We start from the raw sequence: 13,709 nt of genomic DNA, 5'->3' as shown, positions 1-13,709 counted from the left end.
TCGAGGATATAGCCTTTGTCACGACCATCAAATTTACAATCGACAATAAGACTTTACTCACTAATCGAGGAGCTCTATCCATCAATGATCGATTACCTCCTAGCCAGGCTATTAAGTCTTTGACCAATGAAACTGGCATGATCATAAATGAGTGGATTCGACGAGGTGAGCATAATCTTCTCTGGCTTCCACAGGAGTATCGCAGTGGTTGTTCGGCATTCTACGGAAATACGATTGCTATCGGTCTGAATTCTGGCCAAGTCAGATTCATCCAACTTAGTGGTTCTTAACGTGGTGTAATCTTTATTTTTTATTCCCTTGGTATTAAAGGGGTCTGGGGAAATACATTATTATATATCTCTCAACCTAGATTCTAGGAGCTTCTTTACCAGTAGAATAGCCTGAGGTCAGCTGCTGTGGAGCCGCTCGTCTGACCTGGTGACAGGTGGGTGGCAACACGGCTGGATTACCAGAAGCCTCTCAGACGTTCCAGCAAAGGTCTTCATGATGGCGGGGATGTCGACCCTGAAATTCCTTGCCGCTATTATGTCTCCTAGCTTTTTGCCGAAGCACGTGAGCAGCCATAGACGCTAGAGGAAAGTGTACATGGGTAATACGTCGTATTGGCAAATCCGAGGCTGCACTCCGCTTATCGGCGATTTGTGATTGTGGGTGGTACGACTTTACTAGATACGGATAAGTCCTAGGCATAATATCTTGGCGTCTAATTTGGGAATATGTGTGTGCATACTAAGTGGGTAGGCCGATTGTGAGAAAGCGTGTAGAAGTTTGTGTATTGACAAGACAGCAGTTCAATTACTGATACTGTACTTTCCTTGGTAACCGTGACCGCACGTAAACCGCCTCCATCGGTATGAATAGACATCCGTGGGAAACTGGACCGAGGAAACCATTAAACCAACTGCACTAGAGTGGTCCATCTATAATTCAAACCCACGTCCGGAGGAGCCGTCGGGAGATGATTTTCATCGCTGAAGTCGGATTCCCACCGCGTGCTGGTAACCGTGCATCCTTCATACCTTAGTTATTAGGCGTTTCTGGCGGTGGGGTTATATATAGTTGGACATGGTATAGAAATTAGGGCGGGTAAGGTAGACTTATAAGAGCAGGACACTAAACAGCAATTATCCCTACGCTACCAGGATGGAGGCGCTTTTATATAAGCACGGCTGTGTGAGAGAACGCTAGAACGGAGTGAACGGTACCGACCTTATAGAAATTAATTAGCCGACCTAATAACTACGTATATATACGGCCAATCGACATAGAACTGGCAGGAGCTATAGGGCTGTGTAGACGTTTATCCTTAATAGAGAGCCAACGAAATTAGATAGGATAGCTGGTATACGGGATTTTTAGCTAGGTAAGAGCTTCGGGCTATTCACTACCACTTAGGAGTTAGTTAGAGAGTATAGAGGGACGAGCTAAGAGGTCTACTAGAATATAGGTTGTATAAAGAGGATAGTTAACGGGTAAACCTTCACTCCGTTCCGTACGACGTAAAGGCTCTAGCGGTCTTTACTATCGGCCAGCGTAGATCTTCCGGTTATTTAAGTACCTAAGCTGTATATAGTATCGATTCGCCTAGTCTCATCGAAGGGAAGAAGATACCGTACGAGGTTCTTAGTAAGTAGAGGATAAGCTAATAAGTTCGTCTCGAGGTTGCTTTCGCGAAATCGGTTCCTAGTATATTACTTAAACTTAGGCTTTCTCGCGGAGCGATATTTACTATCGGCGTTATATACTAATTAGCGGCGATAGATCCGATACTTTTAGCTAGGTAGTACTTAACACCCGTTATTTAATAATTTTAAGAAGAGTAGCTACGTGTCACGAATCGTTCCTTAAGGAGTCACGTGTTCGAGTGAAGGTACTAATAAGCGGAAGAAGATGTTTCGATGCGTATACTAGAGTAAGGGTGTCTATATTTAGAACGAAAACTATTAATGAAATGTATCACCTAGTTTATAAGCGAAGTTGACTACGGAAGGAGAACTATGAAAGGTGGGTGAAGCCCACAACTATATAGACATAAGAGACCCGTAGCATCCCATCTTGCTCTGTCTGCTCCTGGTGCTCTGTCAGAGCAACAGAGCAGTCAGATCATATCCAACAGTCACGTGACATCGTGGTCGTGTGCTCACGTGCCGTGCCTCGGTATACCTGCTTTCTTCTCCTTCACCTGTCAGGCAATAGGCAAGCATGCCAGCATCCTGATCCTGACACTTTCCCCCTCCTAGACCTGGACGGCGACCCGACGTATATAAGTAAGCCCGCCTCCCTCTCACCTAGTCTTGTCTTCTTTCTTCCCATGGCTAACCATGCCGCGCGCAGGCCTAAAATCTAAACGCTCGTCAACCGACAGACGCCTCGACCTTGCTGCCGCGATTAAACTCTCCTCCTTTCCCGTAATGGTTGCCTATTCTAACTGCGCCCGCTCCGGCGACGTGTGTTATTTTTCCAAGGAGCGTTCGACAAAGTGCTCCTACTGTCTCCGAAAGAACATTGACTGCGACGGTTCCTTCTCGTTAGAGGAGTTCCGTCGAGTAGTTGATGAAAAGAAATCCTTACAGGAAAAATCCCGAAGGAAGCGGAAAGAAATCGCCCGACTTCGTCGCGCTCTGGCCGACGTAGAAGCCGAGGACTCGTCGGTCCAGGAGTCCTTGGCCCACCTAGACGAGGTTTCTTCTCGGATGATCCGTCGCGAGCTCCAGGCCCTCGGGGTTCTCGAAGAGAAGCCCCCCGAGGACGAGGGTGCCTTTGCGGACCTTAATTTTCCTTGGTCCGAGGTGCCTTTCTCCGAGTCTGTCGACTAGGACACGGTTCTCGGTGCTTCCTCTGATAACCCTCCCGAAGTTGCTAGGTAAGGTGTTCCTCTAGCTCCCATGTGTTCTTAGATTCGTTATATCCTAACCACTTAACTAGGTAATATAGTTTTCCATCGATAGGTTGGTAGTCGATAATTCGCTCGACTTTAAAGCGTAGTTCTTATATTTCCTTATTAATCTCCACGAGTCCTAGTCTAGCGTCTATATATAATAGTTCTAGTAGCGATATATAAAATACCGGGTAGATTCGTATTTTCTTTAGTAGATCTAATTCGAAAGTAACTAGTCTAAGTTTTCTCTTAATTTTATAAGGTCCGATCCTAATAAAGTCTAGTTTATCACTTAGTCTCTTTATTTTAATATTTTTTCTATATAGGTATACTATCTCCTCCTTCTAGAGATCTAGTCCCTTAGATCTTTTTCTATTTATAAATTCTATTATTCTTTCCGCGATAAAGTCTAGTTCCTATTTAAGTTATCCGTATAAGTCTTATAGCCGTTAGACTATAACTTATATTTTTTCTACTATAGGTTTTATTCCCTTTAGGTTTCGATCGATTCTTAGATATTTCTTATAGTTCGCGTAGAAGGGCGATATTCCTATAACTAACGCGTTATTATTAAATATAAACTATACTATTAGTAGTAGAGTTACCTAGTTATTTTACTCGTCGTTTAAATAGTATCTTAAATATTATTCTGCGGTTTAATTTATCCTCTCTATTTAGCTATCTATCTAGGGGTAATATACTATTAAGAGTTTATACTTAATCCCTAGCTAGTTAATTAGCGATTACTAGAAGCGTAATTTAAATAATTTATCTCTATCCGAGATAATAATATCCGGTATTCTATATTACGCGAATATTATTTTATTAATCGTATATACTAAATTCTCGGTATTCGAGCTTTCTAAGTATAGTACTAGGTATATATACCTTCGGAAAAGTCCTTGAGTCTGTTATAGCTAGCAGGGTAGGCGCGCTAGCCGAGACCTTCAGCTTACTCCCGGACACACAGTATGGAGCGAGACCGGGAAGGTCAACGGAAACAGCTCTCCTAAATATCTGCGAACAAGTCAGGGCGATCTGGAGGAAAGACAAAAGAAATGTGGCATCTATCCTATCCCTGGACGTATCGAAAGCATTCGATAGAGTATCACACCCGAGACTGATACATAACCTCAGAAAGAGGAAGATCCCAGAAGTGCTCCGAACATGGGTGGTGAGTTTCCTCGAAGACAGAAGGACTACGATAAGAATAGGGGGCTATACCTCAAAGGAAAAAAGCATACAAGTAGGTATCCCCCAGGGTTCACCTATCTCGCCAATCCTATATCTTTTCTATGGCGCCGATATTATCGAACAATGCAGGAGTAGAGCCCACCAAGCGGAAACAACCGCCTTCGTGGACGATACAGATATCCTCGTCTACTCGAAATCCACGAGAGAGAACTGCCGCAGGCTAAAAGAGATACACGGAATATGCGAACACTGGAGCAGGACGCATGGGTCCCAGTTCAACGTGGGCAAGTATGGTCTACTACACCTTACAAGACAGCGACGTAAAGACCTGGACCAGGCTCTGGATTTAGGCGGCACCGTGGTGGCGCCGAAACCTCAAATGAAACTCCTAGGAGTTATCCTCGATACGAAACTAAGCGGGAGAGCCCACGTTAAAAATATAGAGGCTAAGGTGCCAGCGTTAATAGCAGCCATGAAGACTCTCACGAGTTCCGTCTGGGGAGCCAACCTGGAGACAGGGAAACAAGTATACCTCCGGGCGATTCGACCAGCATTAACATATAGGGCTCTCCTATGGAACGAGCCAAGTCACCTCTTCAAGGGAAGGAAGGGCGTCGCCCGAAAGCTCCAGGACCTTTAAGGAAAATTCTTGAGAGTGGTCGCCGGGGCATATAGGGCCACAGCAACAGAGGCTCTAGAGGCAGAGCTCGGCGTCGAACCGTTAGACCTACACACCGATACACTCACCTACCTAGCGACAGCCAGGGCGATAAAATCAAAGACGCTACAAAGCATCGAAGGAAGGACCGCAGTAATTCTTCGAGCCGGTAGAAGAAGAGGAAGGACTCCACAGCCAAATAGTCCCTTTCAAACCCTGAAGAAGTGGGTAGAGAGTAAGGCCAGGGAAATTAACGTGGTGCTGAGTCTAGAGGGTGACCAGAAAGACTCCCGGTCGGCTAAGAAAAGTCTGATGAAGGAAATGTATCGAAAATGGGATGAAAGATGGGAGAAAGGAGCAAAAGGTGCCCACAGTCGATCACTCCAACCAAAGCTGAACAGGAAAACATGCAAAGTCCATCGTGGACTACGGAAACACCTGTCAGCGCTGATCGTCCAACTCAGGACAGGACAAATCGGCTTCAATGCTTTCCTCTACAAGAGAAGAGTGCCCGGGGTCGACAGCCCTCTCTGTTTACAGTGTGAGAGCGGAGAGGAGATGACGGTGGAACACGTTATACTGAAATGCCGGCGGTGGAACGAGCTACGAGCAAGAGTCATTAGGAACAACACTGGGGACTCCCTAGCCGCGATACTCAGCACAAGACAAGGGTGCCTTGAGGCGGCCCGCCTAGTCCTGGCCACAGACCTGCTGGCACAGTACAGGAACTACAGAGAGGTGGGGGAGGAGGGCGACGAAGGGGAGATAGCAACAAGGGACGAAGAGGAAGAGAGGGAGAGGGAGGGAGAGAGCGAACAAGAGCGGGAGTAAGCAAGGAAGGATAGGGAAGAGAGAACCGTCTTCATAGGCCCGCGAAGGGTGATTACTGGACGTTAAAAGGAATTAATAAAAAAATACTCTCGAAACGGGTAGAGGTATAATCCTTACTCGTGGTAGTAGGTATACGGGTTTTCCTTTTCCTCGCACTAAGGGTCGGTATATATCTATAGTTGTAGTACCCTTTCTATTTCTTAGACGAATTCCTATAGCGCGTACACGACGTGATGTTATCTATAGTACTCTAGTTATTAGTATAAGTCCACCCGATATAGTACCTCTTTCTAGTGTCTTATTATAATCTAGATCTCGTAGAGGTCGTTTTTAATAATTCTAAATATATATCTTGCTCTTAGGGCGACGAATTTAAATAGAAGAGCTTCTCTTCCTTCTACTATATAAGTGTACTCTACTACCGCGAACTCGTATCCCCGGCTGTTATATCTTATTTATTTATTTGGTTCCCTTTATAGTCCTCGTAGCCAAACTCGGGCTAATGTGGACTCAACACCCTTCCCTAACCTCTAAGCCCTGATCGGGTCTCCATCCCTCTCTTCTTCCTCTCTTTCCTCCCTCTCTTTCTCCGTCTCCACCGCCAACACCTCACAGAGGCGGTACTGCATAAGTAGTTCCGTTCTCTGTATCATCCTGACTGCCGCTCGACAGCCTTGTTTCGTGTTCAGGAGCGCCTGTAACGTCGGCCTGACCCCAGTCTTGAGTCCGTCTCTTAGACACTCCTCTCTCAGCTCCGTCCATCTCTGGCATCTTAATAGGACATGTTGTACCGTTTCTAGTTCTCCGCACATCGGACAGAGTGGGCTGCCAATGTTCGGGACCTTCATTTTGTGGAGGAAGGCTCGAAAGCCTATCTTCCCCGTTCTTAGTTGCACCGTGATCGCCGATTGATGCTTCTTCATCCCCTTGTGGAGTTGTAGGGTCTTTTTTCCATTCAGCCGGGGTTGTAGGACCCGGCTGTGAGCCCCTTTCTCTCCATTTTCCCACCGGATCCTCCAGCGGCGCTGGCACTCGGTGGTAACTGCTGTTTTCGCTATTTCGAGTAGCTCCTGGTTGGCCTTCCGATTTGCTTCCTCGTTCAGCCCCTGTCGTCTCTCCAGAGGTTGGGGTGAGATCGCCGTTATCCAGGCTTTCAGGGTTTGAAGCGGTCCCCAATGAGTCGGCGTTCGACCCCGAACTCTCCGTCCCCTCAGGATTGCTGCCACCCTCCTCTCGATTCCCTTACCAGCTTCCGAGAGCACACAGCGCGCCACAGCCACTAACGTGAGCTTGTCGAGGTGAATATCGATTGGCTGAACCCCCGTCTCCGCCTCTAAGGCTTGGGTGGACGTAGCCTTATAGGCTCCGGCTACCACCCTTAGGCAGCGTCCTTGGATGGCCTGCAGTTTGCTCGCGGTAGTCTTTCCTCCACCGATGGCCCCTTCCGGTCTGTGCCAGGCCAGCGAGCCGTATGTCAGCGCTGGTCGGACCATCCCTAGGTATACTTAACGACTCGCCTGGAGAGATGCCCCCTAGGTGGACCCTTGAAGTGTTTTCAGCGCCGCCAGTAGGGCCGGGACCTTATCTGCTATTGCTCGAACTTGGGCTCGACCACTCAGCGTTCTATCTAGGTAGATTCCCAGTATCTTGAGCTCGGCCTCGGGTTTGATGACTTGCCCGTCGAGGGTGAGCGTTTGCTAGAGGTCGTCTCTCCTAGCTTTTGCCATATGGATCATATAATATTTGTCGACGTTGAATTGGGAGCCGTGTCGTGTGGCCCACCTTTCACAGATACCATAGATCTCTTGTAGCTTCTCACAGTTGCTCCTTATAGACAGTCCGTATACTAGGATGTTATTGTCATCCATAAAGGCCGTAGTGCTGGAGTTGAGCCGTGCCTTCACACAGTCCTCTACTAGGTCCGCGTTATAGAAGAGGTACAGGATTGGCGATAGTGGGGATCCCTACGGGATCCCGACCTGTACGTCCATTAGTTCTGAGGTATAGTTCCCCAGTCTTATCGACGTTTGTCTGTCTATTAGGAAGCTTGCGACCTAGTTCACTAGCACCTGGGGAATCCTCCTCTTTCTGAGGTTGTAGATGAGGCGTTCGTGTGAAACTCGGTCGAATGCCTTAGCCACGTCCAGAGAGAGAATTGTCGCTACGTGTTTTCGATTTCTTTTCCAGGCTGCTCGTACTTGCTCGTAGATATTAAGAAGTGCTATTTTAGTAGACCTTCTAGGTCTTGCCCCGTACTGTGTATCTGGTAGGAGGTCCCATCGCTCCGTGAGGTCACAGATCCTCCTTGCTATAATTGATTCGAGGATTTTCCCGAGCGTATTAAGTAGGGCAATTGGTCGGTATGCCGCCGGATTTGAGTACTCCGGCTTTCTAGGCTTTCGGAGCACTACTGTTATCGCTTTCCGGAACTCTCTTGGGTGGTAGCCCAGTCTGAGGCACGCGGTGAAGAGCCTTGCGAGCTCACCTCCTGCGCACTCTGCTACCAGCTTTATAATCCTGTTTAGGAGCTGGTCCGGCCCTGGTGCTTTGTCCGGCTTTGTCTTCGCCACCGCGGCTGTTGTTTCGTCCCGTGTGACCTCGTTGGTTGTAGTTAGCTGTATCGGGTATCGATAATTTAGTAGGTCCCTGAGGTCTGCTTCAGGTGGAGGCGGGAAGTATTCCTTACGGAGGATTTCTACCTTCTCCTCCGCTCTCACTGCCGTTATGCCGTCCTTCCTGAGTGTCGGGAAGTATTCTGGCTCGATGAGGCCGTTCATTTTCTTTTTTGCCCACTTACTTAGGCTCTAAAGCTTTCTCTAGTCCTGCGATGCTTCTCGCATAGTGTTCCGAAAGAAGGCTCTCTTTGCTGCCCTTAAGACCTTACCCTTAGCCTTCGTGGCCCGTTGGGCCCTGATTTCGTCTTCGGGATCTCCAGTGTCATGTGCCTTCCACCTTAGACGCGAGGCCTCGGCGACCGCCCGTCCACACTCTGGTGTCCAGAAGGCCTTGTCGAAAAGGCTGGACCTGACAAGGGGTGTGGAATCCTCTACCGCTACCTGTGCCCCCCTGATCAGGATTCTCACGAATGTGTCTATCTCCGCGTGGCTGGCGAGGCGGAGCCGCTTTAGTGTTACTGCTGTTTCCTCAAAGACCTTTATAAACTTTTTAGTGTCGAGCTTCTTCCAGGCCCGTCTTGGTGGTGGCTCCGTTGAGATAGGCTTGTCTAGTGCTATTGTTGTCTTAATTGGTAGGTGGTCTAAGCCCTTATGAAGGTCTAGTCTGGCGACGCAGTTTAGTACTCGATTTGCTATCCCTATGGTACATAGGGCCAGGTCGATTGTCGTCCGCTCCCTTCTTTCCTCCGGTTGGCCAGGGTTCTTGGTTAAGTCTCGGGTAACGGTGCCGTTTAGAAGGATCAAGGTTAGTTGATTCTGCTGGGTTGCCTGGATGAAGTCAGGCGCTATCGTGTGCCGGTCGCTGCCGATACCCCCCCAGTATAGGTGGTGTAAGTTGAAATCCCCTAGAAGGATCTGTTCACCCGGCCGCTCAATAGCTTCGAATACCTGTAACAGTTCTTCGGGTATTTGTCTCGTTGAGTGAGATTCTGGAGGAGGGCTGTACGCTGAGTGTACCGCCGTTTCCACTATTTCCCCTCGGATCCTGAGACGAAGTAGGATTGATACTAAGTCTGGTTTAACCTCAACTACTATATAGTCTTCTATCGGTATCCTTTTATTAATATAGATACTTGCTCGGGTGTTTACTATTCCGGCTTTAATGAGCCGAAATGGACCGCCGTTTAGGTTATATCCCTTTGCATCGAAAGGGTTTCGCTATGGCTCTTGGATTGCCAGCACATCTACGTGCCTGACTTCTTCGTCTGCCATGAAGTCAATCATGACCTTCTCCGCGGATTTCCAGACGTTATACTGGATAATCCTTAGGACTCCTCGTCGGTGTCCTATTATAAGGTCATATCGATGTTAGCCTCGTCCTTCTGGGTAGGCCCTCCCGCGTCTTCCCCAGGTTGGCTTGACGCGATCTTGAACGGGTTCTCTCCCTGGAGCGGTTCCGTTCCAACCTTGGGCTTATTGAGTGCGCCTCTAGGCCTCCCTCTTCCTCGGACTCCCTTCCTTGGGGGGAGGACCACGTCCAGCATTTTTCTCTTGCCTCCGCTCTCCCGGGAGGCCCCTGAGCTGCTGCTAAAGACTAAATCTTCGTCGGTGGGCTGTGCTGAGTCTTGACTGGGTCTCAGGGTGTGTCCTTCTCCTACCTTCCCGAAGAGTAGGCTAGCCGGCTCTTTCCCTACGTAGTAGTTCTTTTGAATCTTCTTCACTTGATGGTGTCTTTTCTTGAGGGCTATGCTATTGATAATAAGTCGGTCTGCCAGCTGGGGCGTGTCGACCATGATTAACAGCGGCGCATATAGTCGGTTCCCAGTGTTCCCCATCCACTTGGCTCTCGTAAGCTTGAGACCGAAGTATATCTCGCCATTTTCCTTTTCGATCTCTTCTGCTAGCTCTTCAGCTGTACCCCTTGTCGGTACTCCTGAAACCAGAAGAGTATAGTCCTTCTTTGGGAGGGCCGCCGAGGACGCCTATTGGGTCATCCAGGCTACTTCCCTAAGCCTAGGTTAGGTGATACCCTTTGGGTATACCGTCACTATTCCTCCCTTATAGACTTTAATTGCTATTATTTGTCGTATAATATCGTCCCCAACCCGTTTACTAATATCGCGTACTAGCTCTTCCCCGGTCATCTAGTATTTTAGTGTCCATTCTGATTCCTTATTGATTCTGAAGCGGATTACCGGTGCCTCCCTAGGGGGTCTCACCGCCGTCGTAGTCTTTCTATGTCCTCCTCTTAGGTCGACGTTGCCAGGTGCTTTCGCGTTGGCCTTTCGCGTTACTATGTTCCATCCCTGGCTCTCTGGCTCCCTCTGTCCAGACGTAGAAGTGTCGCACTTTGAACGGTCGGGTCTCCCAAGGTCTCTCTCCTTCTCCATTACTTTCCCGGTCTCTCTCCTAGGCGCATCCTCCCCCTTCTTCGGTATCGCTATAGGTCTTGGTCGTGCTGGCACCATTAGACGCGGTTTTCCGACCGCGTCATTTTCGCGTTTTACGCGTTTTTCGTCCACCTTTGAAATTCTCAGCGTCTTCAGGACTTCTTCGATTCTTCCGTAAGTTTCGTAGTACTCCTTGTCTCGCTTGGTGTCTTCGCTGAGACTCTGTTTCCACTGTTCAAGCAGCGAGACTGCTTTCGTAAGGTGCGCCATCCTCCGGTCGATCCTTCTTCGATCTTTCGATACGTATCCCGGCTGTTATATCGTTTAATAACTACCGGGTATTTAAATTTTAGAGATCGAGCGTCGGGCGTAAATATCTAGTAGTTAGTTAGGTACTTTCGTCCGTAGAAGCGTTCTTCGCACTCTATTCTTTTTACGTATCGGGTCCTTAGGATCGCGTGATTTTCCTTCACGCTCTATATCCGGTACTTTTCGTCCTCGTTCCCCTTTTCCTAGTCTAGTTCTTCGTAGGTTTCTTCCTCTAGTTCCACGACTTCCTAGCCATCTTCTATAACTAATAGTTATTCGGGTTCCTTATCCTATTAGGCCGTCTTACGTTGTTTCTTCTTCGACTTTCTTAGCCTTAAAGGCCACTAACTAGCGCCGTCTTTATCGGACCGGTATATAAGGTAGTCGTCGTCGTAGTAAGCTGTCTAGGATAGTATCCCGTACTCGATAGGCTTCTAACGCGTGACCCCGGCTATCCTCGTGTCACCGTCCTTCTTCTTATTACTAGGAGGAACCTAACCTACTTCCTATAAAGGGTCCTTCTATACTAAGTACTCCGTAAGCTCTTCTTTTCCTGGGGCGATCGATACCCCTAGCTTCGCGAGTCTTTCGATTAGTAGCGTCTTAAGCGCCCCTTAGTCTTTTATAGAAGTATCGGCCTTTTTCGCTTCTATACCGGCTAAATCGTCTATTATATATAGCTATTATACGGGAGTATAATATTCCCTCGCTATATAGCTAGATTTACTATAATTATAGTATAGGCGTTCTTTCTTACGTCTCTCTCGCTCCTTATTAGATCCTCTCTAAAACTTTCCTCGGGCTTACTTTAGTCGTGAGGACCTCTCGGGGTTTATTACGTTAAGATCTATTAGGTCGCTATAGTTAGTTTAACGAGTACGCTGGTATCCTCCTCGTCCGAAGTAACTACTTTTCTATCCGCCTTTTTCTATTCGTCGCTCGTATAAACGATTATCGATCTTAATATATTTCTCGACTAAGTCGTTATAGTCGTTAGGGACCTCTTCTATACGATCCTTAACCGCGTCGCTAAGGCCTCGGTAGTACGTAGAAGCCAATACAGCTAAGTTCTAGGTAACCCTCTTCTCGAGCTGTTTAAATAGTGTATAGTATTAGGCTATAGACCCCTTCTACCTAATGTCGTGTAGTATACGTTCGGCCGTAGCCTCCTCATCCGCCACTCCGAAGACTTGTTTAATTCGGACCTCGAAATTAACGAACGTGTAGAAGGTCTAACGAGTTTCCCGATCTAAGTTCTCTTAGTTGGCGGTTTCTAGGTAATTAGTTAGGGTTAGTTCGAACTAAGTAAAGGTAGAGCCTTTAAGGTTTAGTATAGTAAATAAGACCTAATCCTTAGGCGTAGGGTACTTAGTAGGGTATAACTTAAAGACGGCCTTAAGTTGCGTTAAGAATATCTTTAACTTTACCTTATCCTCGTAGAAGTACTTAACCTTAATACTATCCTTAGTCTATTAGCCTCTATCCTCGTTAACGGTTACTATAGTGGGTCTTAGAGTTGATACTATCGTAGTAGATCTAACTAATCCTGTCGACTTTTACTTTACGTAGCTTAAACTCTAACTATCCTTAATAATACCGTCTATAAAATACTTCGCGGACCGTAAATCGTAGTGTCATGAGCAGGACGTTGGCCTACTTGCCTGCTACCTGACAGGTGGAAGAAACGAGGCAGGTGTACCGAGACAAAGGCACGTGGATGTGGGAGGCTGCTATGTCACGTGACCATTGGAACTGATCTGTCTGCTCTGTTGCTCTGGCAGAGCACCAGGAGCACACAGAGCAGGAGAGAGTACTACGAGTCTCCTATGTCTATATAGTTGTGGGCTTCACCCACCTTTCATAGCTTTCCTTCCGTAGTCAACTTCGCTCACAAACTAGGTGATCCATTTCATCAATAGTTTTCGTTCTGAATACAGACACCCTTGCTCTAGCATACGCATCGAAACATCTTCTTCCGCACGTCAGTGAACCTTGCTCGAACACGTGACTCTTTGAGGAACGATTCGTGACACGTAGGGGCTCACGCCAGGATTTCGCCTTGTATACCTACACGCCAGAGTCCACCTCGTTAGTAAAGACGAGCACGGCCCGTGCCTGGGCGGGCGAAGGACTCACTCCTCCCAAAGGTCGGTCATTCGGTCGTAGTTTAGCTCAGTCCCCGGTTCGATAGGTTTGCTGACCCGATCGCCATTCACGTCGGCGTTCGCAATCGGCTGCCAGCCGCTCTCCTCCGCTTCATTAAACACTTCTGCCGCGGTTTTCTTTCTCTTCGGCATCGGGAAATAGCAAGCGGAGCAGTGAGCGCCGGAGTATAGCAGAAGACCAAGGACAGACGAGCGCCGAGAGGAAAGGAAAAGAAGACGACTAGAGAGGGAGGGTCAAAGTACGACGAAACGCCAGCAAGGTGCGTTTAGGTAGTCAGAAGACCGGATAGAAGGAGTGATTCGCACGATAAGTAGAGGGAGGGCAGGGGGAAATGTTAGGACCGAGAGAGGGAGAGGGAAAGGAAGAGAGAAAGAGAAGCATTGTCCTACAGAACTGGGGGATTCAGTTAACCCCGTTCAGCGATGTAGCAAGGCATTCTCTCAGGGATCCTCTTGGGGATCCCACCTTTCATCAGGGCAGAAACGGGCCCTCATCACTGTGATCGGGTAAAGTTACCACGAGGCTGGATGTGCGCAACGTTGGCGCCTGAGGACTGGAGCCTAAACGGGATCTTCACCGGCACGTGAGGGAGCATGGCAGGAGCGGGCCAGAGCCGTGAGGGAGCAGAAGGGAGCAGAAGGGAGTGG

The 13,709-nt window shown here is 48.1% G+C and overlaps 1 protein-coding gene across 1 annotated transcript; it reads left to right on the top strand.

Annotated features, from left to right (window-relative positions):
• Positions 1-2,342: 2,342 nt before the first annotated feature.
• On the top strand, positions 2,343-2,837 carry A1O3_10038 (uncharacterized protein; the record flags this gene model as incomplete). Its single annotated transcript, XM_007740129.1, has 1 exon — positions 2,343-2,837. One exon carries the CDS (start codon positions 2,343-2,345, stop codon positions 2,835-2,837), a length of 495 nt encoding a protein of 164 aa, XP_007738319.1.
• Positions 2,838-13,709: the final 10,872 nt, after the last annotated feature.

The sequence above is a fragment of the Capronia epimyces genome, assembly GCF_000585565.1.
Source record: "Capronia epimyces CBS 606.96 chromosome Unknown aczIQ-supercont1.10, whole genome shotgun sequence".
Lineage (NCBI taxonomy): Eukaryota > Fungi > Ascomycota > Eurotiomycetes > Chaetothyriales > Herpotrichiellaceae > Capronia > Capronia epimyces.
The sequence above is the reverse complement of the archived record's forward strand: the minus strand, read 5'-3'. Positions and strand labels throughout refer to the sequence as shown.